General features: G+C 44.6%; 1 protein-coding gene across 1 annotated transcript in view; it reads left to right on the forward strand.

Annotated features, from left to right (window-relative positions):
* Positions 1-10,333, forward strand: part of LOC138261091 (hexosaminidase D-like) — a 232,438-nt gene extending 222,105 nt beyond the window's left edge. The window contains exons 13-14 of the mRNA XM_069209728.1: positions 6,130-6,222; positions 8,799-10,333. Of these exons, the coding sequence (XP_069065829.1) occupies positions 6,130-6,222; positions 8,799-8,994 (289 nt within the window). The 3' untranslated portion in view covers positions 8,995-10,333. The remainder of the gene's footprint in view (positions 1-6,129; positions 6,223-8,798) is intronic.
* Positions 10,334-22,929: the final 12,596 nt, after the last annotated feature.

The raw sequence follows: 22,929 nt of genomic DNA on the forward strand, positions 1-22,929 counted from the left end.
ACCACAAAATAGAGCATTAGTATTATCTATTTTTACCACTATTTTACCTCTAAGGGGAACCCTTGGACTCTGTGCATGCTATTCCTCACTTTGAAATAGCACATACAGAGCCAACTTCCTACAATCAGTCATTTTTTGCCAGAAGGTTTGTGTGAGCTGGTGACATGACTGAAGCGGACGTGACTCAAGCTGCGGAGCAGAGCTGTGAGCCAGGTGCTGGGAGCCTGTTTGCAGGTTGTTCGCCGGCCGCTGCCCGTCGGCTGTCTGAGCGGAGATCAGGTCCTTTACTCCCGGGGAGGTCTTGTTCAAAAACCAAATCTAACCCTTTCCTCAACAAGGGTGGAGTAGAACTGGGCTGAAATGTAGAAACCAATTCTTTTCCTTCTGGAAAAGAAGAAGGCTCCACCTGAACCCCTGGAGATTAGTCCCTCTGGCAACAGCATCATACCTAATGTTTCGACACTGGGAGAACCACAGCATCCCAGCTTCAAGGGGTCAGCATGCATTGACTCCTCTGAAGAGGCCGTCCAGGATTCCATCTCTTCCCTAGTAGCCCTCTCCCATACTGAGGTCCACAGTTTCTGCAAAGCGGCTTTGCCACCCTCACAGTACCATCCTCCCTTTAGCTTGTAACTCTGACTGTTTTGCCCCTAAAAGGAAGAGCCTGCTCTCAGGAGCTGTGAAAGAGGCTCCCCCCAAAAGTATTGACTTGGAACATCGGTTGGATGACTTAATTCTCCCAGATCTGGACATAGAATTATACAAAAGATATGGTCCTCAACAGGGGGGAATACTCTTCAGTCTTCTCCCCTGCCATTGTCCATGGGCCTGCTGCTCTTTAGCAGTAATCTTTCTACCCTTCCTTCACTGTGCTCACATCTCTCATTGACTCCTGATTTGAGCATAAATGTTAATCTCCCAAGCAGTCCCCCTGATCAAAATACACAGGATTCTTCCTCCCGTTAGAGAGACTTCTATCATCTATTTTAAATCTATTAGAACATTTTTTGGGGATCCAACTGTATCTTTGACACTGTCACTGCTATACTAAAGAAGCTAATCGCTATTAAAGTAGGTAATCACAAACCGATCACATTACACCGAGATGGAGCTTCAGCCCGGCCTTGTGTTGCAGAGAACAAGGTTACCCATTCTGGGATTGACTTTTGCTCCCAGGCTGGTAAGCCTCAGGTTATGGCACTAACCACGAACTCTGCTTCAATTGAGAGCCCGGTAGACTCTATCAGATTTGTGAACAACAGTCTAACGGTAGTAATGGCAAAAACTGCCCCTCCTACTAGTGTCCAATCTGGTATAATAGTAAAATTTGCTGAAAGTGGTGCAAGTGGTCAGGTGCCCTTCTACCCTAAGGCACACAAATAAATGTATACAAGTATACAAATCTGATAGAAAAACTGATAAGACCACAGCACTCAAAACATATATGGTTAAAGACATAGATACAAAGTCCAGTGTGAGAGGTCCGTTGGTGAATAGTACAGTACTCTTGGTGTTCCAGAAAGATTTTTAATAGTTGGAAATATAGGCCATGTATAGTGATAGCCTTTGGAATGTATAAGTATTTCAAGCACAGCCAACACGTGTTTTGTCACACAGCGACTTTTTTTAAGGCTGTATTAAGTGACTTTTCCTAAAAAAAAACCCAAATGCCTGAATTATGAAGCCCAAAGCATAGTACAGGAAGTATTTTCAATTTTTAGAACTTGCCCAAAGGTAAATACAATGACTGGAGAAACCCGTTCATTGTTGCAAAAGCCTTTGTGTAAAAAGAACAACCATAACAGGACTAAGAAACTGAATTGAAGAATTTCTAAGAAAAAAAAAAGGTAGGAGGAAGGTGCATTTCATACAGGCACCCCCTTCGCCACAAGAACCTCTAACCCTGGAGAAACCTGTCCGACATCACCAACTTGCAATCTCGGAATCTCGAGTATTGGATGCTCCTCTAAGTACCTCCTGCGGGCCAGACAAGGATGGCCCACCTGTGAGTCACAACACACCTCCATCACAGACAACTAGGCAATCTTTGAATCACCTAGCGCTACTCTTTGGGGCCCCAACGTGGCCTGAGCCCTTGGCGGACCGGTCGCCACTCACAAGAAGGAAGGAGAGACTGAATTATGTGGACACTTTGGCTTTAGATTTTATGCTTCTGTTTGATATAGACTTATTTTTAAATAGATGTCTACTTTTAAAATGTTTTTCGGAGGTAAAATTGCTTAGGCTAATTGAAAGTAATGACATACACTTGCTATCTATGGAGGACTCCAGTTTTGTTTGTTAAAATTTTAAATAATTCTGAACAGCTGCAATATAAAGATATTGATGTTGTTCCTATTTCAAGGGAGGCGGGGAGCATGCCTGCTGGTAAGGACTCACAGTATCCCCACAAAGGTGCTGGGAAGCACAGGTGTATTCCTCCTCCCCTAAGCAAGCTCGACAACTTCCCTCTCAGTCAGCAAGGCCTAAAAATCTCTCTAGGGAAACACGGTAGGCAGGTGTCATTTAAGGACCCCTGAAGAGTTCACCCCAAGACTCAAGTGCCAACACTTACTCTTGGAATTGGTTACCTGCTGCTTTAAGCAGCTCTTCCACAACGTATCATCCAATAGCACCATCACATTAGCAATGAGCTTATTATTGTATCCTGGAACATTGCTGGCATATAAAATAATGGGGAAAAAATATAATTTTTGAACTCTTTAAATGCAGACATAATCTGCTTACAAGAGACTTGGGTGGTCATTCTGACCCTGGCGGTCTTTGACCGCCAGGGCGGAGGACCGCGGGAGCACCGCCGACAGGCCGGCGGTGCTCCAATGGGGATTCCGACCGCGGCGGTAAAGCCGCGGTCGGACCGGCACCACTGGCGGGGTCCCGCCAGTGTACCGCGGCCCCATTGAATCCTCCGCGGCGGCGCAGCTTGCTGCACCGCCGCGGGGATTCCGACCCCCCCTACCGCCATCCAGATCCCGGCGGTCGGACCGCCGAGATCCGGATGGCGGTAGGGGGGGTCGCGGGGCCCCTGGGGGCCCCTGCAGTGCCCATGCCACTGGCATGGGCATTGCAGGGGCCCCCGTAAGAGGGCCCCTAAATGTATTTCACTGTCTGCTGCGCAGACAGTGAAATACGCGACGGGTGCAACTGCACCCGTCGCACAGCTTCCACTCCGCCGGCTCGATTCCGAGCCGGCTTCATCGTGGAAGCCTCTTTCCCGCTGGGCTGGCTGGCGGTCTGAAGGCGACCGCCCGCCAGCCCAGCGGGAAAGTCAGAATTACCGCCGCGGTCTTTCGACCGCGGAACGGTAACCTGACGGCGGGACTTTGGCGGGCGGCCTCCGCCGCCCGCCAAGGTCAGAATGAGGGCCTTGGTCTGTTGGGGAGATCTTGTGCTACAAATATTATTCGCTTTGCTGTAACGCTACCCCCTCAAAGAGAAGACGCGCTAAAGGTGGGGTAGCCTGCTTGTTGTGAATAGGCTTAACTGACATTAAGAATGCCTTAGCGATCCCTGCCTTGTCATCTTGGCTATAATCCTATACGGTGTTGGAGAGGGGTCTGATGGAGCTTCCTTGGCAGTGGTAAACTCTTACATCACCCATGGTGCCTCTCATGATAGCCTCTTAGCTAAGATATTTCTTTTCATTAACAAGCTTTGCGATAGGGAGCCCACAGCTCAAATTATCATGGTTTGGGACTTAAATTGCAATCTTTCTAGTCCCGCCCTTTTATAATTCTGGGATGAGGAAAAAGAGGAAGCATATGGAATCCCCACTTGTGTCTTTCCCCACAAAATAAGAGCTGATAAGCATGGGAAGCTTCTCCTTGTACACTTGAAGATGAGCGACTGCATTGTAGCGAATGGTAGACTCCCCTCAGATTTGCCAGCTCATTATACGCACAAAAATCAGGGGAGCACAGATATTCTAGATTATGTGGTAACCAGATATCAGACATTCTCCTTGGTACATGACATAAAAGGGATAGAGACAGCACTCCATGATAGGAATACTCTGGTAACATCTATTAACCTGAAAGTTCTCCACGATGATACATGGAGCCTTGATGGGTCGAAATCAAAATAATGTGAAAACTGGTAGAACGCATTGGTCCTATTACAGGATTAAGGGGCTGGAGGATTTCCTGGAGATCGTCTCAGGCACCCTTGAAAATTGAGCAGGAAATGTATTAGAGAAGTTCTCAGAGTTTATGCAGCAGCTACCTATGATCACACTCCAGAAGGCCTAGAGTAAGCATACGGTAAAACCCCATACCCTACTTTTACTGAACAGAGAAATCAATACCCTTACTTGCAAGCAATTCAGGGAATACACCTTAGAAAGGCAAATTCAGCTGGGCCTATTAAAAAGAAGGAGGTGTTTAAGAGCACATCTAAATAGAGATGCAATTGACAGATTTTGGATTAATGTAAGGTAAGCAGTTTTTAATAGCCAATCAAGGCGTTTCTGGTCATTGGTAGCAGATGGGTGTGGCTTGAGAACTAAATCACTTCCAATGGCCATCAATGAAAAAAAGCTTGTCCACTTTCATATCTGGCCCTCGTGCATCCATTGGGATTACTGGGGAGCTTCTTCAAGCTGATGACGACCCCTTATATACTTACCCCTCTATGAAAGAAATTGATGATGTTATTAGAGGCATGCGTATTTCTGCAGCAGTGGGTCTAGATGAAATCTGTACATCAGTTATAAAACATGATATCCTTACCTGGAATAAAATCCTGTACCAGGCTTTCAGTGCTTCTATGAAACTAGAAAAATCCCTCCATCCTGGAAGGGCAGTATTATTGTTCCTCTATATAAGAAAGGGAACCGCAACTGTCTCTGGAACTACTGCCAGATCACTCTGCTCAATGCAATTGGCAAAATGTGGCTAAATGTTTCTCACTCAGATTAGTGATTGAGCAGAAAGGAACAAAATCATGCCCCTGGTGGAATCTGGCTTCAGAGAAAAGCATAGAACAATTGATAACACCTCCGCACTCCAGGTAAAAAAATAGAAATATGTCTCTGTGAGTGGGGGGGTGATTTATGCAGCCTTTATCGATTTTTTCCATGGCTTTTGACAAAGTATATCGGGCCACGCTGTGGAGTAAGCTCTCAAGATTAGGCATGCCATGTATCCTTTTAGATCTGTGATAGCCCTCCATTCCTACACCTGGTGTAGGGTGTTGTTAGGGAGGGATAGAGGCTTATCCCATGAAATCCCTACAGAAGCCCACTTTTTAAAAACAAATTGCTCCAAAAGTAAAAAGAGGTTTAAATATGACAGTTTCTGCTGGTCATTTGGAGCTCAGAAACTCGAAAAGGTAAACTTGTATACTTTTTTGGGGTAAAATTGTTTACGGGAACCTCAGCGACAGGGTGCACATAGAACATAACCAACATAAGGCCCTTTCCCAAGCTAATGGCTACTGTGCAGACAGTGAGCATTACGAAGGTGCTGGTACTCTCTGCGGCAGTCTATTACGAGCCGGCTGCAATGCTGCCATCACTTTCCTGGTGGGCTGATGGGCCGAAACCTTGATTTCTGCCTGCCAGCCCAGCAGGAAAGTCGGAATGGGCCTGGCTCGGAAGGTAGCCAGTATGGCGGCAACCTCTCTGTCAGAAGTTCGGCAGACGGGTCATCCCGTCCGCCGAAGTCATATTCAGGCCCTTTGTCTCTTTTCCTTTTCTCCTTGGCTTTGTACCGTGCCCTATTTCATCTTTGGTGCTATATTATCACTTTTCAAAACATGTGAATGAATAACCAAAAAAAAACATGTTTGTTGCCTTTTCGGTCAGTAACTTGTGACTAACATAATCCTGTTTCCCAATTCTCTCACCCATCACCTCTCCCTGTATTTTCATCTGCTAACTTACTTATATATTGTCTCTTGGCCCCCTCTTTTGTACGGTCTCTCTCTTCTCATGTTCCCATCACTTTTTATTCTCCTGCTATTATCTTCTGTCACTCACTTTTCTTCTCTTTCTCTTGCACTCTATCTCTCTTGCTCTCTCTTCTCTTTTTCCCGCTCATTCTCTCACTTACTCCCTTGTTTATTTCTATCTCTCCATCTATCTGTTCTTTCTCTCTTGTCCCTCTACAGGCAGAATATACCTGGGTGGTTTTCACGCTACCACCGCAAACATCGCTTTGGGAACCCGTACAAGATGGAGCTGTTCGGCCACACAGTATTGAAGTAAGAAAACAATCTATGGGTCATAATTAATCAGTAAACAATTAAGGAACTTTCTTGAGCTATTTGTTGCATCATCAATATTCCAGTGGATTTCCAATCACTGACGTTGAGTGTTGTAGTCAAAACATTAGTAGTCTTGAACTTTATATTCCAGAAAAAACATAGAGGGAGCAGAGAAGGTAAGTGAGCAAACAGTGTCTGTGGAGTGCCGACCCAGGTTTTTAGCACTTGGTGCAAAAAACTTAATCTGGACAACCAACCTGTAGCAGCAAAGTGCTTTTAAACAGAAGATAAAGGTGCCGTAGAGACCATGAAGGCTTGGTGAGGTGCGCCCCATTTCACCAAGGGGTGCACTTGCTGCGCTAGAGCCAGTAGGGTGGGGAAATACTCTTGTACACAGTCTCCCTTTTTCTTTTGTAAATGATCTTGGCTGGTTTATCACAGTTCAGCCTGCTGCCCATTGTATTTCGTATTGCTGGATTTGACGATGCCTGAATTTGTTTTCATTGCTGCAAGTGAGGTTTGTTGGTCTGGTTTACTTGAAACCTTACATAAAGGTTTTCCAGTGGGACTTTGGTGTGGGATGAGTTCAGGGAGATTGCATCAGTTGTGTTGTTAGTTGCTTCATGATCATAAACACTACAATTTTTATGTTGTCTACCTGAAGTGAAAATTACTCGATTTAATGGTGAAACAGTTAGGTGATTGATTTGTATCAGACAAGGGCTAAATTAGTAGATTAGAATGTTGGAGAGAGCTGAGAGAGTGGTCTAACAAGTACTGTGGTTGCAGTACAGGTGGGCGCGTCCTGTATTTTATCTACTGGGTCCTAAGAGTGCTTGATTGAAGTCCAGCATTTGCATGTTCTCGGAGCAGTCAGTATGTGACTATGTGTTTGTAGATAGTTGGTCAATTCTAGGGATGGGTCCAGGAATGACTTTGATCCCAGAGGGCGGTATATCACTATCACACTGAGTGAGCTGTTTGGGGTGATTATGCAGCAGGCAGTTATGCACTCTAAAAATAGTTCTAGCGGGCCGGAGAGCTCTGTACATGCTAGATTAACTGTGTGGGCTGGAGCCACTCCATACCATATCTTAGCTTGGTCACTATTCATGTTTTGATCATTAGAAATTAATTGGAAAACACATTATCATAAATAGAACTCTAAAAAGAAATCACTTTCTGCCATCAATGGAATACAAGTCATATTGTCCTTTTTTTAAGGTCCCATGAATTGTTCCTTAACTTTTGTGCTGGGTGATGGGACTTGGGCCTATCTAGAAAAAATAGTTTAAAGTTTTCTAAATAGTGTCCTCAGCTCGATGATAATGATGATTTCTTATTTGCTATAAATGCACTCATAGATTTGTCTTGCACAGTTGGTAGAATGAAAAACTAGGTCTGAACATTTACTGTAAAATCTCTAGAATGGAAGAAGAAATTCTCCTTTCTCTAGGTTTATTGGTAGAAACGCTGACGTGGCCCAGTATTGTATTCCAGTAACAGTAGATTTCAAGACTTCTGTGAATGAGACTGTTGAATAGACCTTGGTGACACTGGTGAGTCTTGAATTCTAGTGCAGCTTTGGAGCATCCAGATGTTCCATGCAGTAAGGGAAATGGGAAGAGATATGGCTGTGGTGAACTCACTTTTGACACATTTTGATGTTCTTGATGGAAATTAAGGAGGCCAGCCCAGGCCTTTGCTTCACAGCATGCCACAGAGCACAGAATCGCCAGTTTCTTCCTTTATAGCTGAGTCTTACTAATGCAGTTGAGAGTTTAAGAGGTACCAATAAGTGGAAGCTGCCATCAAGTGTTATTATGGCTTTGTCCTGTGCCTTAAGTCTTAGTGCTGCATCTTCGTCTGATTGGTTTGCACAGAGAAACTTTTGAGCATAAGGCTGTCCTTGCACTTGAGTTAAGACCTTATTTTCAGATACAGTTGTTTAATAGAAGATTGTTGTTACGAATGGTAGTTATGTGACCATCTGAAGGATTTCTGATCTGTGTATTCTTTGGACAGTGTTTCAAATTACCTTCTATTAAACACGTCCAGCTATTCAGCTCTCTAGGCTTTCAGCCTTGAGACATTTACCTTTCCACCTACTATCCACAGCTATTCAGCAACACCAGGTTACTGCTGATCAATCCCCTATGTTGAACCCTTTGGTTAATAATACTCCCCTATTCAACCTTCTGGCGTTTACATCTCCATTTATTGATTCTCCTTCACACTTCTTACTATTAAACCCAGCAATAAATAAATCCTGGCTAGTCACACTTTGTGCTATGCACAACTCCATCTATTTACACAGCTGTTCATTCCCGCTGTTCATCCTTTAGTTATTCATCCTCACCTATTCACTCTGCTAGCTTTTTCCTTTACCAATTATTCGTTCTGTCTTTATGTCTGTTTATTAAATACCTCCATGATTTACCATACAGCTATTTATAATTTGAGCTATACACTCCACAAACGTCTCCACCAATTCAGCCATTGTCTCAACACTCAGCAGTTCACCTCTCCATTCACATATTTTTTTAATTGTTTTGTTTATGTCTTGCCAACAGAGGTCACGAGGAGTTGGAGGCTGTTATTAAGCAGCTACGTGATCACCTGGCGGAGGTCTTTTTCCCTGACACAGTGGAGGAGTGGATGGAGGAGTATGTTAATCCACACATGGACCCTCTGCGTGAGTTTGTTAAAGATTATCATGAAATCCTCAAACTCAATGCCCAACCAAAGGCTATTCTGAAGAGGCGGTAACCAAGCAAACCACAATGGAAACATGCAATGGAGGCCAAAAGAAAACTTGCCTGTGAAAAAGACTTTAACCACAATTACATTTTTGTGCCCTTGGTGGAATGGGGGTAGTGCCATGTGATCACCCACCACCAGTCTTGGTGATTTGGGGGCTTTCGGGTTTTCTTTTGGAACTGGAGTTCAGATTTGGGTATTGATGCCCACTCTGCTTTGAAATTCAAGATACAATCTGAGTTCGCTTTTAAAATCCTGTTTTAGTAGAATGTATTAGGTGGCCAATAAGTCTACCTCACTGTCTCTTACAATTTTCAAGGAAGTGATTGCATAGGTTGCAGAGTGGATGAACTGCAAAGATTATTTAAGGGAGGTGCACCTTAGATATACCAGACATGGTTGAAAATTGCATATCACACATGGCCCTACCAAAATGGAACCACTATATGATATCATGTTGGAGAGTTACGTTGTTTTTTCTCACAACCGAGGTCCTTGGAGCTCTGCGGTTAGTTGTAGCACTTTGCTCAAGTAATATTTTTGTGGCGGTAATGAGCACAGCGGTCAAGCCTCTCTGATGTGAATGTGAGATTATTTAGGACACATTTTCCAGGTGAGATATCAGAAAGTTGTGAGGGTTCCTTGTAATTTATCACCCCACATCTAAACCTCTCTACACAAACCTAGCCAGACAAATATTCCACTGAGCAGGGAACTATGCTCCTCTTCTGTACATCGGGTTGCATGGCTAGACTGTTGTCCCTTTCTTGGTTCATAACTGATGGTAAATGGAACAAGCAGTTACTGTAGTTGGGTGGTTAACTAGATAGTATCCTTGAACCCTTGGCTATATATGGAAGCTCTGGCAGTCCTAAATCCCCATGATCGTTGGAGAAGAGTTGGAATCCCTACTTCCTGATTTAGCATGATTTGCTGCTTGTTTCTTATGTTAATGTTTGCTCCTCTGGACACCAGGTTGTTCTGTTCAGTGGCAGTTAGCCTCTAGTAGTGGTGGGAAATGATGAATGTCCCCTGTTTCCCACACTGGATCAGTCTGATCCTAGAAGGTCCAGTCCCTGCTTATCTTGATAAGTAGGGTAATCACACAGTTGAGATACAGGTACAGTGTACTAAAGAGGACTAGTTGTTGGACTAGACTGAACTGATAAGGCCTCCAACATACAGAAGGACCAGCCTGAAAGGCCCTTGATGCAGTTCAGGGGAGGCCACTGAAGGCAAACAAAACCAGGGGAGATCAATTGCAAAATATCAGGGATTTCACTGCTATTTTTTTTATTTGCTCAGTTCTTTTATGCAATTTAATAAACTGTTTGATTTTTTTTTTAAATTGATTTGGCTTATGTTTTTCACTCTTAGTTGTCAATTTACAACTCTCAGCCAACTTTCAGACATTCAAGAGCCCATTATCCTTCAAATCACAAAATTAGCTCAAGGTCATTCTCTCTGTTATATATCACTGTGGGTAAGCGAGTATTCCCTTCTGTTACTCAAAAATCTTGTCAGAACTTGGAGGTGGAGGTTTCACATCTCTGGTGCAGAGATGGAGTATTTCGGAGAGTAGACAGTCTGTCAAGCTTTTTGTACTTCTCTGAACGATGGCCTCTTATTGTCTCTTCAATGATAAGTTATCTCATCTTTCATCTGTGTTGGTCAGAGTGATATCCGTATTGAGAAATACATGTATGACCCACTGGTGTACTTTACCATTCTACTTTGAGAAACCTTCGGCTAACTGTTGACTTCTTAGTGGCAGTCATGGTTTTCAGACGAGTTCTTCGTCACACAGGAGTTAGGTTGTTTAAAAGTGGTGTTCTATTCCTAGTCATGCACAAAGAAAAAGTATGGTTCCTATTCAAGAACGAGGTTCTTTCCAAATGCAACATCAGGGCAAATATATGAACTGTATAACAATGTATTTAAGCCTCCTGCCTTCGTGTTGAGAACGGAAATGTGGGCACATTGACAACAAAAGCACAGGCTCTTGCTAAAAGAAAAGATAGTGCCCAAAAACAAGTGGGTGTCTTTCTGGTAGGATAATATATAGGGGCTATTCTCGAACAGCAATTTGTAGTATGTTGTGTAGCAGTACAGTAGTACAGAATACTATTCTGCATGTAGGTTTGTGCATACTATTCCACAGAATACTATGCACAAACCTACATGAGGAGATTCTGCCTCGCCTATCTTTTTCTGTGCGTAGATCTCTGCCCAACTGTGGACTCATTGAACACATAAATGTACATTTTAGTAAATGGGGGAGGTCAGAGAGGGGTAGCTGGAAAATGGGAAAATTGGCACACCAGTCCATAGCTGCTGTCCATGATGAGATATTGGGAGCCTATTTGGTCATCCAGTGGTGTGCACGGTCTATTTTGGCGAAGAGTGTGGCCCTGCCCACCAACGCATGATCACCCCTGTGGCCACTCAAGTCTTCCAAGATCCCCAGTAGTGTGATCCTATGCGAGAGTTCCATCCATCTCTCTAGGACCTCAGTCAGTATTGCCTCTACGGCTTTCCAGTAGGTTATTATCATTGGGAATACCCATACCATGTGGTAAAAGTCCGCCTCATAATAGGAACGGCGAGAATAGTTTGATGTCTCCTTTTAGTACCTCAGAGGCATGAGATAGATTGTGTGAAGGTAGTTGAGGTGAATAAGTCTGAGTCTGTCTGGAATAGCAAGGCTATGGGGCCACATCTGTTCATCTCACCAGTCAGCCTTCTCCTACTGTCCTATCCATTTTTCCCACTTTTGCTTAATGGAATCAAACATTATAAGGGAATATAACATGTCCTAGCTATTGAAAAGGAAAGTTTCAGTTCTGTTAAGGACACGGAGGCGAAGATTATGCATTCCTTTCTCCACTTTACTGAACAGTAATAATTTAAAAGAACATCATCTATTTCAATGAACGAAAACATGAAACTACACATCCCAGCAACCTCTGGCAGCCCATAACCATGGTAACAATCCTCCAGTCATAGTACAGGTTCTTGTATACAATGCAATGATGACCCTTCCTGTTCCTCTTCTTCACATGAGGAAGTCATCATTGGTTGTTGTCCCTGTTCGTTCTTCTGGTTATTTCCTAAAGCAGAACGACAAACGTTATCCAGTTCTTCCGTGTCTAGCCAGAATTGCCTTGCTTACATATAATACGTTATACTCTATGCTCCAAAACATTAACTGGAAACTATCTCTTCAATAAAGACATTCTTAAACATCATGCTTCATTGAATCATAACATCAGCTTCAATTAAAACATTTTTACTTACTGTCAATCCAAGTGTTCCCGGGTTGAGAAGAGGATCTTCCGCTTTTAAGATCCTTGTGTGGGATAATCCTTGCCCCCATGTCCCTCTTTAAGGGGATTCAGACGACCAATCTGCGTCATTCATAATGTCATACAGTCTGCCACTTAGACGAATTGCCTTAGAAGCCGTAGCTCCTCGTGGGGAGTGTGTGCCAAACCTTTTTGATGTCTATACTAGCCTCCGCCATGATCCGTTTTACCCACCTTGTGATAGAAGGGGAGGAAACCGCCTTGAAAGGCTTCTTCACAGAAATGAGAAGTTGCCTTTCTCCTGCAGTCCTTACCTCTGCTGTCATTTCCTCGAAAGCTTTGATGCACCTAACCACACACAATTTAAGGGTGCCATTAAAAGCCAGGTAAGACACCATACTGGTATTTGTCTACGTATGTATCTGGAAATCAAATTTGCAATCCAGTTCTGAGATCCTGGAAGATATTCTGCAAGTACTGAGATCTGCTTCATCAGGCAATAATGCCAGAAGTCTTTTGCCAGGTCCGACCGATGTTTTGATCTCATACCCCCTAAACAGTTGGTGTATCTCACTGCAGACACATTGCCCATCTTCAGGAGGCTACAGCAGGGGACCCTGCCCTTGGTCAAAAACTTGATTGCAAAAGATCCTGCTAGGAGGTCCAGACAATTGTATGGAGTGATAGTTCCTCTTCAGACCATCTGCCTCCCATCGAAATGTTGTTGCATCATACTCCCCAACAGCGAAGGCTGGCATTCGACTCTATGACCAAATCCGGCGAGGTTCTGAAGACCGCTCAGCCATTCCAGGCATCCTTATGGTGTACCCACTATTGAATTTTCGTCTTGGCGTCGCTTGGCAGTGTAATCAGTTCTGAACATGTCAAACCTCTTCTGGGGTGTGCTGCCTTGAGTCTCTGTAAGGCTCTATAATGTAGTGGGCCCTGAAAGATGGCCTATATCGAAGACGACAACAGTCTCACAATCCTGGCCAACTGGTGGACAGATACTCTGTTCTGTCTCAAAACCTTTCGCAGTTCCTCTTGCATTGCCATGATCTTCGTCTCTGGCTGACTCAGTGCCTGGGTCGAATCTATCACAAAGCCCAAAAAAGGACATTACCTGTGGTGAATTCGGCTCTGATTTCCACTAGTTGATATAAAATTTCAGGTCCTGCAATAGCGCAATAGTTGTGTTCAAATTGGATTGTAACTGATAACGACACTATAATCCATTAAACGATAAATGATCAGTCTGAACCCTCTCGCCCTCAGTGCTTCCACGAGTGGACATAAGAGTTTGGTGAAACACCACAGGCCGAGGACACACTGAATGGGAGCACCAGGAACTCGAAAATCTAACCCCTCCAACAGTATTGGAGGAACCTCCTGTGTGGGGGTATAGTCAAATACGCATCTTTTAGAACCAATAACACCATTCAATCCCCTGCTAAGAAGATATCTCCCAAGATGTAAATACCTTCCATTTTGAAATGGCGATATGCCAGCCACTTGTTAAAGCTTTCAAATTTATGACAGGGCTGAAGCCCTTGTTCTTCTCCACCAAGACAATATTGCTGCAGAACCTGCACGTGTGGAGTCGTGACCTGTAAATCACGCCTTTGCCAAGGAGGTCGTGACTTTGTTGTCTATCAGGGTCACTTCCTGAGCTGAAAAGCTCAAAGGCCTTAGGATCTCTGTACTGGGATACAGTACAACTCTATATGGAACCCTTGAACTGTCTCTATGAAATCTCGTTCTACTTGTGTACGAAACACCTTACACTGTACCCCCCTCCCCTCCGAAATCTCAAGGGGAAGAAAGGGTAGTCCTTGCCAGTGGAGTCTCCTGGGGGGTTTGCTCCGCCTGCTCTGCTTTCTCTGCCTCTGCCAGAGTCTCTGTAGGCGTAAGAAGGTCCCTGTCTGACGTCTGTTGTGCCATTCATTGTTCCTCTTGCACTGTACTTTAGAGGAGAATTGCTGGTAAGGAAGGCTGGAAGAGTGGCCCTTACCTCATCCAGCCCAGTCAAAAAACTGTCCTGGGAAAATCTTCCTAATGGAAGTTTGAGCTTTATCTAAAGCAGAGAACATGGCCACACATTTTCCCAGCTCCTTAACAAAAGGTTCTCTAAAGAGATGTCCCTGAGCTATAGCTCCTTCTTCTGACTTTGCTATATCTCCCAGAGGTGGGTCTTTTTTAATGAGGCTAGAACAACATAAAGAGCACAGTTATCATTACCTAAAAGGCAAATTGCATTCTGTGCCCAGCCAGCAATTATTTCAGTAGCATGAGGGAGTGTGTATACTTAGGGCATGATTTAGAGTTTGGCAGATGAGTTACTGCGTCACAAATGTGATGGATATCCCTTCCACCATATTACTATCTCCATAGGCTATAATGGCATTGTAATACGGCGGACAGGATGTTTGTGACGGAGTAACCCCCTCCCCCAAACTCTAAATCAGGCCCTTTGTCTGCTCCACTAGCTCAGCAGTCTTGGTGAGAGGGCTCACCAAATCCAGGAGTTTGTCCTGGCAGGCCCTCCACGACTGATCAATCCCTTTGTTAGGGTCCTTCATGTACTACCCAAAGAGAGTGCACATCTTTGGAGCAGGGAAGAAGACAGTTGATTTACACACAATAATTACAGCCGAAGTATATCTAGTCACTGATAGACAACACCAATTACCGAAGAACGATTAGAAAAGAACAACTTAACTGACGAGCTGAGAAAGAAGATGAACAGAAAGGAACGCCACTGCATTATATACTTGTACTATGATTGGAGGACTATTACTATGGTTATGGGTTTCCAGAGGTTGCTGTGACGTGTACTTTTATGGGTTTTATTTTCTTAGAAATAGATGATGTTCTTTTAAATGACTGCTGTTCAATAAAGTGGATAAAGGAATGCATAATCCTTGCCTCCGGTCCTGACATAAAATTAAGTACAAGTGACTTGTATATCTGAGAGATCCCACCTTTTCCCAGGGGGCCATAACCGAGTTTGGCCCCTAAGGGGTTATATTCCAGCACTGCAGTAAGTGTGCTTTGCTGCAGTAAAATGCATGACTCAGTTGCAACTATTTTTTAAATTGAGTAGCAGAGAGTGTGAAGTGGGACTGGAGATGTTGAAATGATTTCATCAAGGTGCCGTACTATACTTCTCCCAGGAGGGTAAGCCCGATTTTGTCCCTTTTGGCAAACCCTTCTAAAGGGGAGACTTGCCGAGCCAGCATCCATTCCAAAGGGGAGTTTGTTGTTGAGTCTCTTGTCCCATGCTGCAATCCTCAATACTGTGTGACCACCTTGATCACCACTCTTGTGGGATCTGGGTGTTGGTGGGCGAGGATACCCCTGTACAGGAGATTTAGGACATTGTCTAAACCTATATAGTCTATATAGTCTATATGCAACGTCTCCCCAACCACCATTAAGCCAGTTGTTAATTATTAGGAGTTGGGAGGCCCAGTAGTAGAGGCGGATGTCTGCCACCCCCCATGCTGCTGTCATAAGTCGGTTGGCAGCATTTGGCAAGAGCTGTGCAGGGGAGTCAGTCAGCCCACTGAAAGGTGCGATTCAAGGTGGCAAGAGACTGGATCCAGGGGGCTGGGATTTCCAGAGAACAATTATGTAGGGTATATAGATAAAGAGATAGAATCATCATTTTAAATAGTGCTATCCTGCCAAAATGTGTAATGGGAGGTGCGCCAAGACCTGAAAATCTTTTTTCAAGGAGGTCAAAAGTGGAGGTAAATTAAGGGACCAGGTCAGCTTGGGTATCACTGATGTGTGAATGCCTAAGCATTGGAAGCTGAGTCATCGGGTGGGGATTGTCTAGTTTCATTTGGCGATGTCCAGCTTCCCCTAGTGGGGACCAGAGGAGACTTAGGGCCCGATTATGATTCTTGTGGTCCTAGGACCGCCAGAATCGCAGTGGCGGTCGGACCGCCGCGGCTGCTGTAGTCCGACCGTCACATTACGGGGTTGGCAGGGAGACCTACCAACCTACTGCCGTCCCTGCCTGGATCCTAGATCCCAACAGGCTGAAGGAGGTGCCGGTTGTTATCAGTCAGGGCGGCGCTGAACTCAGTGCCACTCCGCTGATTACAACCTTGTTCTCTGCTAGTCTTTCAGTGGCGGTTCCACCACCATTAAAAAGCTGGTGGAGAACAAGAGGAGGGGGCCACAGAGGGGCCCCTGCACTACCGATGGCATAGGCAATGCAGGGGCCCCCCTGCCCAGCACCCTCAAAATGTCCACTGTCGGCTGTGCAGACAATGTGCATTTCGAGAGTGCTGGTGCCCCCCTGCGTGTGGCAGCATTGCCGCCAGCTCTAATATGAGCTGGTGACAATGCTGACGTACTTTTTCCACTGTGCTGCCCAGTGGAAACCTTGGTTTCCACTGGTCAGCCCTGTGGGAAAGTCGTAATGGGGCCGGCGGGGAGGTCACCAGCACCACGGCGACCTCCCCGTCAGGAGTTTGGCAGATGGATGTTTCCGTCCGCCAAACTCATTATATGCCCCTGAGTCCAGTTGGTATGAAGTCCCGATGCTTCCTCATAAAGGGACAGGATGCACAGTATTTAGGACCCCGACTCCTGAGGTTACGAATATATAGGAGTACATAATCGGCATACAGTGAGATGCAGTTGTCCTCGTCCCACCACCCATCGCCGGTCCCATAGCTGTGCCTAGCTAAGGGTTCAATAGCCAGAGTAAAGAGGAGAAACAATAGAAGACAACCCTGTTTTGTGCCTCTACAGATTGGAAAAGGGATTTGAGAAAGCCTCATTAATACGCACTTGGGCTTCTGGTGAGGAATATGAGAGTTATTTAACTTAACGTTTAAATAGTGAGCCGTTGCCCCTGCTTTGCAATACTTCCTCTAGGAAGGACCAGCCGTTAGAATCAAATGCTTTTGCAAAGTCGACAGAGTAGAGCACAGGGATCTCGGTTTTCTGAGTGCCGGACCAATGCTAGGTGAAGTCGACAAATACAGTGGCATGTACTATGTCACCGCATAAAGCAGCATTGATCGTGGTGAACCAGGTCTGGAAGCCCATGGACCAGTCATCAGGCAAGTGCCTTCTCAAAGATTTTGAGTTCAGCCTTGATTAAGGAAATGGTTCTGTATTAAAAACAGTGTTCCACTACAGTTATTAGATCTAGTCCTTTAGGGAATTCTCCATTGACCTCGGCCTCCGAGTATAGATGAAGTATAGATTACCGCCCTACCATAACTGGAGAACTTGCAAGCTAAACCACATGGAGGGAACATCTCCCGCATTAAAGAGGACAAGATATGAGGGCCTCCTGTTAGACACTTACAGAGTCCAGGGCTATCTCACAACTGCTGACTAGAGAGAAGTCATCACATACTCTGGCCCCTGCCATCTCTTCAGACCGGTGTTAGTCAACAATCAGTGGCTGGGGGCGTGGCACTGTCAACTACATCAATACAGAATGCTAGATGGCCACTCAAGAAACCCAGCGAGTTGGCACCCTGCTTCTTTGACCCAGGAGACAAAGTGCAGGACTTCCGCAATGGCCCTTGGGTGGAGGAGGAGATGGGTAAGGAAAGGGGGACCCGCCTCAGGTCCAAACTAGGATTGATAAATTTAGAACTTCGCACCAGTTGAAGGCAGAGGGCATGGCGATGGCTCATGGAAAGGACAGTTGTCAGAACATGCTGACACAGAAGCCATTCTACAAACTATGCAAGCCTCAAGGGAGGCGATGGAGACTAAAAAGGCAAAGTACAAGTGGATATGACCTTACTCCTACAGAACCTCTGTAATGTGACTAACAGGGTCACAGAAGCAGAAGACTGAGTGTCCACTCTTGAGGACAATGTGGCTTCCCTTAAATCCTTGGTCAATAAACTGCTCCTTACCACCAAACAACTTTAGGCGAAGGTAGACAACACAGAAAACAGATCTGGACATAATAATCTGCACTTTGTAGGTTTCCAGGAAGAGACCGAAGGCACAGCGCCAGAGAAATTCTTGGAATCCTGGCTGATATTATGGAATAACAAATGACCAACTATCTACGTGGTTCATACTGGCCCACAGATCTTGAAAATGCAAACCCTCTACGGGTGCGTCCCCTTCCCCACCTGATCATTGCTCGCTTTTTGACTTTCCGAGATCATGATATCATTGTCCAGGAAGCCCAGAACACCGGAGATCTCTCCTTTCACTCCACACGCATCAGGATCTTCCCTGATTATTCCTAAATGATACAGCAGAAACATAAATCCTTCCATGTGGTTAAGCAAAAATTACCCTAAGGGCGATCCACAACTCGTGCTCCCACTTCTTTGACATTCTTCAGGAGGCCTGGGTCTGGGTGGCCAAAAATTAGACTGAGTCTGAACTTAGAACCTACCCAACATGGTGGCAAGTTGTCGAGATAGCCCACGCCCCAACCTCCCGCCGTCTGTTCACGCCTAAAAACAGGATCCTGCAAAAGATGCAGCTCCACCCGAGATGCCTCAGAATCACCTGATAACAAAATTAACTAGCCCACTCCTGACCCTTAGGCTTGTCCCCTGGACTCACCAATGTCCACCCAGACTGACAGGCACCAACCTGAGACCTCTAATGGAGGTGCCTCCTGGGGGCCCTGAGGACCCCCAACCCTGGATACCTTCCGTGGAGCAACCAACCCTCCATTTAAATCCTTGACTCAACTGACCTAGGTCAGCATTGCCCCTTGATGTACTGCACTGCCTTGGAGCTGGACAACCCTCTTCACTGGCGGTCCACCTCCAAATCCCTACCAAATTGATTCTGGTTTTTCTTTGCTTTGTTGTTGTTTAAATGTTTGTGGGTAACAGATGCTTCTGTGAGGGAAGTTTGGGTGGGGCAGTTGGGGAAATGGCATATGTTTTGTTGCATTCTGTTTCAAGGGTTTATGTGTTACGTTATATTCATGACACATTTACTGCCCACCAAGCCATGGCTTCCAACCATTTGTTACCGGGGTACCACCTGTGTGACCTGCGCTGATCCCCACACTTTATATCCACACCATAGAATTCCCTCATGACGACCCTGCCTAAGTTCACTGTCCTCACTTGGAATGTGAACAGTCTCTTAGACTGAATAAAGGGGATGGCAGTACTTCAGTATGCCAAGCGGAGACTCCTTGTGGCTCTCATGCTTCAAGAAACCCATCTCAAGGGTGGGAGAGTGTTCCATGCTAGCTTCACCAAAGGTACGATATTCCTGCATAAACGTTTCCCCTTCCTAGTTACAGGCACTACCCTGGACCCCATGGGCTGATATGTTGGATTGGAGAGAACAGTAAAAGGGACCCAACACAACTTTCTTAGCATCCATTTTCCACCATAGGCTCCTAAATTGTCCTTATAGGTCTGCCGACTGGTGGTCATGGATTTTGCCACGGGAGTTATGATAGTGGGAGGTGATTGTAATGTAGTCCCTGAGCCGGATGCAGACTCCACAGGTACCCCAGTGGTAAACGGTGTAACCACCTCCAGATCCTTACCAGCATGGTGTTTTGCTTTACTGCTGACTGAGCCAAAATACACACACTGAGAGGAGTCGAAAAGATTCTCTGGAATGCTCCTCTTAATCTGAAGGAGACATTTATTATATATTTTTGCAAGGCTTGTGAAGGAAGGCCTGTATAGCCAAAAGTGTACCTTTAAAATGTGCAAAAATGAAGTAAGACCATGTACAAAGAATCTTCAATCTATAAACAGCAACTATATACATGCAAGGATACAAACACCTATATTGATATATGTATATATATTCATACAAAATACAAAGCAAATAATTAATAAAAATGCATCACCGTAGGGCCTGTATGGTGCTTCTTCTTTCTCCTTCCAACAAGTCGTTGAACCCGGTTCGACCGCAACGTGAAAGAGAGATCTCTACCCTCACGGGAAATATATCGGACATTCGACATCTAAATCCTGATTGATGTCTCTGAATCTCCCACTGTCAACCTGGGTCTCTTATATATTTTAAACAAACGATGAAGGAGCTTTCTGGAAAAAACCCTCCTGCTGCGCAAGAAGTATTAAAAAATGCTGGCTATTTTAGGTAAGCTTTGAAAGAAACACATCGGAACTTGGCCAAAATCCCAAGGTGTCTTTCCCAAAACTAAACTGTTCCCTGCTGTACCATAACCATCAGTCTAGTACATCCTTCTCTTGCTAACTGACTCCTCCACATTATGTCCTAGCCCTTTGGTGAGAAAAGAACAAGCAGAATATAAAACACGTTGCATAACATGTTTTGTATGGAAAACTACTTGCACCTTTAACATGGCAGTGAAGCTAAGGCTAAGCTGAATACAAAATGGAGTCTGTAACTAGTGACCTCTAATGTGATGGTGGATAGCTAAGCCAAGTGCAAAGTGGTGCGACACAAAGTCAGTGGTCAAAACACAAGTATCACTACATTCCGCCCTTTAGGCAGTGACTTGTGTAGCCTATAGGTTTAAAATCAACTTTTTTCATTCTAAACATTGCAAGCAGATTAGGAATACATTGTACACAGCAACATAATGATATGATAAGAGCTAATACCACAAAGATTCCACCCAAAGCTTTGTGTAATTGTCCAAAATCAGGTAACCACTGAAACAACCAGTCCCACCATCCCTGATCTATATCCTGTTTTACCCCTTTCACTGATGTATGTAGTGTATCAATGTGGGCCTGGATAGATTTAGAGTGATCAGAAATGTTAAAAAACACATGCCTTCAAATTCATTGCAACCATGGTTATGTTTTAGCAAAAGGTAGTCTATAGCAGCCCTGTTTTGTAATGCAGCTTTACTTGTACTACACACATCTAATAAAAATTCAGATAAAGCAATAGAAGTATGGTTAATGTTTTTATTAGACAAGCAAGCTTATTAATTACCCTAGTATTGTACACAGCTAAACCAGGCATGCCTACAATAGAAAGACTTAAGCTTAGATACTCTGATTGGGATAATAATTGAATATCTGAGTCGCAATTTTCATTTAGTTGCATAGTGTCTCTAGGATAACGAATATGTATAGAGTTAGATGGAAACATAATGAGTCCTAGGCGTGTGGAAGTACACGACATGCCTGCTATGTTAGCTGGAATGTAGGTAAAAGTAAGGTTTCCACACGAGAACAGCACAGCCAACTGGCAATTTGACATCATTAATATGACTGGCAGGAGTCGCGAAATGATGACAAGCCATGTGATTCATCATGTTTTTACAATGTCTGTCCGTTTGGTAAAAGCACAAAACTCTGTGTAGTAACACACGTCACCGGTAGGAATGTTTTAGGTAATTATCTGAGTGAGATTGCCCCACTTCTTATTTTTTTTTTTTTCTGACAGTCCCTACAATACTCATAGGGACTGAAGTGGGTTTTCACGTCATGTTCTTGCACATCTTTATCCTGGTTAGTGGCATTGAAAATTTCTAACAAGATGCTTGTTGATGTTGGTATGGCGATCAAACATGTTGACAAAACATCCACAGTGTTTTTCATGGTGCCCAAGCAGAAGTCGGATCTGTTGAGCACGGTCTGCTCCAAATGAATCCAAATGTTGTCATTCAGATGCAGTAAAGGCGTTGCGCGACGTGGTCGATCAATCAAGTTGAGGTTTGAGTGTTCGGTCTTTCCCGACCCCACATGCAAACGCCCAAAAGGAGACCACACAGCACACTCACGACAAAGACAAGTTGTAGTATGATCTGTAAAAGAAACAAGTATGATCATTCTCGCAAATAACATTTGTCAGCTGGAATATGTTCCCATTTTTCCTTTCCCGGTTTCATGATCAGCAGGACATTATTGGGACCCTTTGCTATAATTTCTGCAGGTTCTGGAGGGCCATTTGGGGATTCCACCCACACTTTAGCACCAGGGTTTTTGTAAGTTGAACCAAAACCTCCCTCCCCACGTACAGTAAGAAGGGCTGGAGCAGTCCCCTTCCTCACCAATCCCCCATACACTGGAATTATGACAAGTTGGGCAATCCTGTCTCCGATTTGTATGAAAAAATCAGCTTCTCCACTATTTAACAGAATAGCTTTGATTTCTCCTTGGTAATCTGCACCAATCACTCCCCCTAAAATCTGAATACCTTTTGAGGGCCAACCAAGATCAGGGAGAAATCAATCCGAAATGCTCCGGGGGAATATGTACTCCAACACCTGTTTCACACAGTGCTATGTCTCGTGGTTTCAGTATGTAAGCTTGTAAAGCATGTAAGTCAAGACCTGTAGATTCGGGTGTGGCTCTGTAAGGAGCTAAGACTACAGGTATTGTTTCCCAGGACGTGATGGTATTGGTGGCCACATGTGGTTGTATTTGCAAAGCTGGAGTTAACATTCGCATCGGAGTGTTTCAGCATTTGTTAATGGTCTGTTATTCAGAATCTGGAGGGCTTCATTTAAATGTTCTCTCCAGTTTTTCAAAGTTCCATCAGATAAGTTTCGCAATTGAGCTTTCAGTAAGCCATTCATTCTCTCAGTCAGTCTTGAGGCCTGTGGATAATAAGGGGTATGATATATCCACTCACTATTATGCTGAGAAAAGTAGTCCTGCACCAATTTGCCTTTGAAGAGTGACCCACTATCACTCTGGACCTGGAGTGGTAC

This window comes from Pleurodeles waltl, chromosome 10, assembly GCF_031143425.1.
Source record: "Pleurodeles waltl isolate 20211129_DDA chromosome 10, aPleWal1.hap1.20221129, whole genome shotgun sequence".
In the NCBI taxonomy this organism is placed as follows: domain Eukaryota; kingdom Metazoa; phylum Chordata; class Amphibia; order Caudata; family Salamandridae; genus Pleurodeles; species Pleurodeles waltl.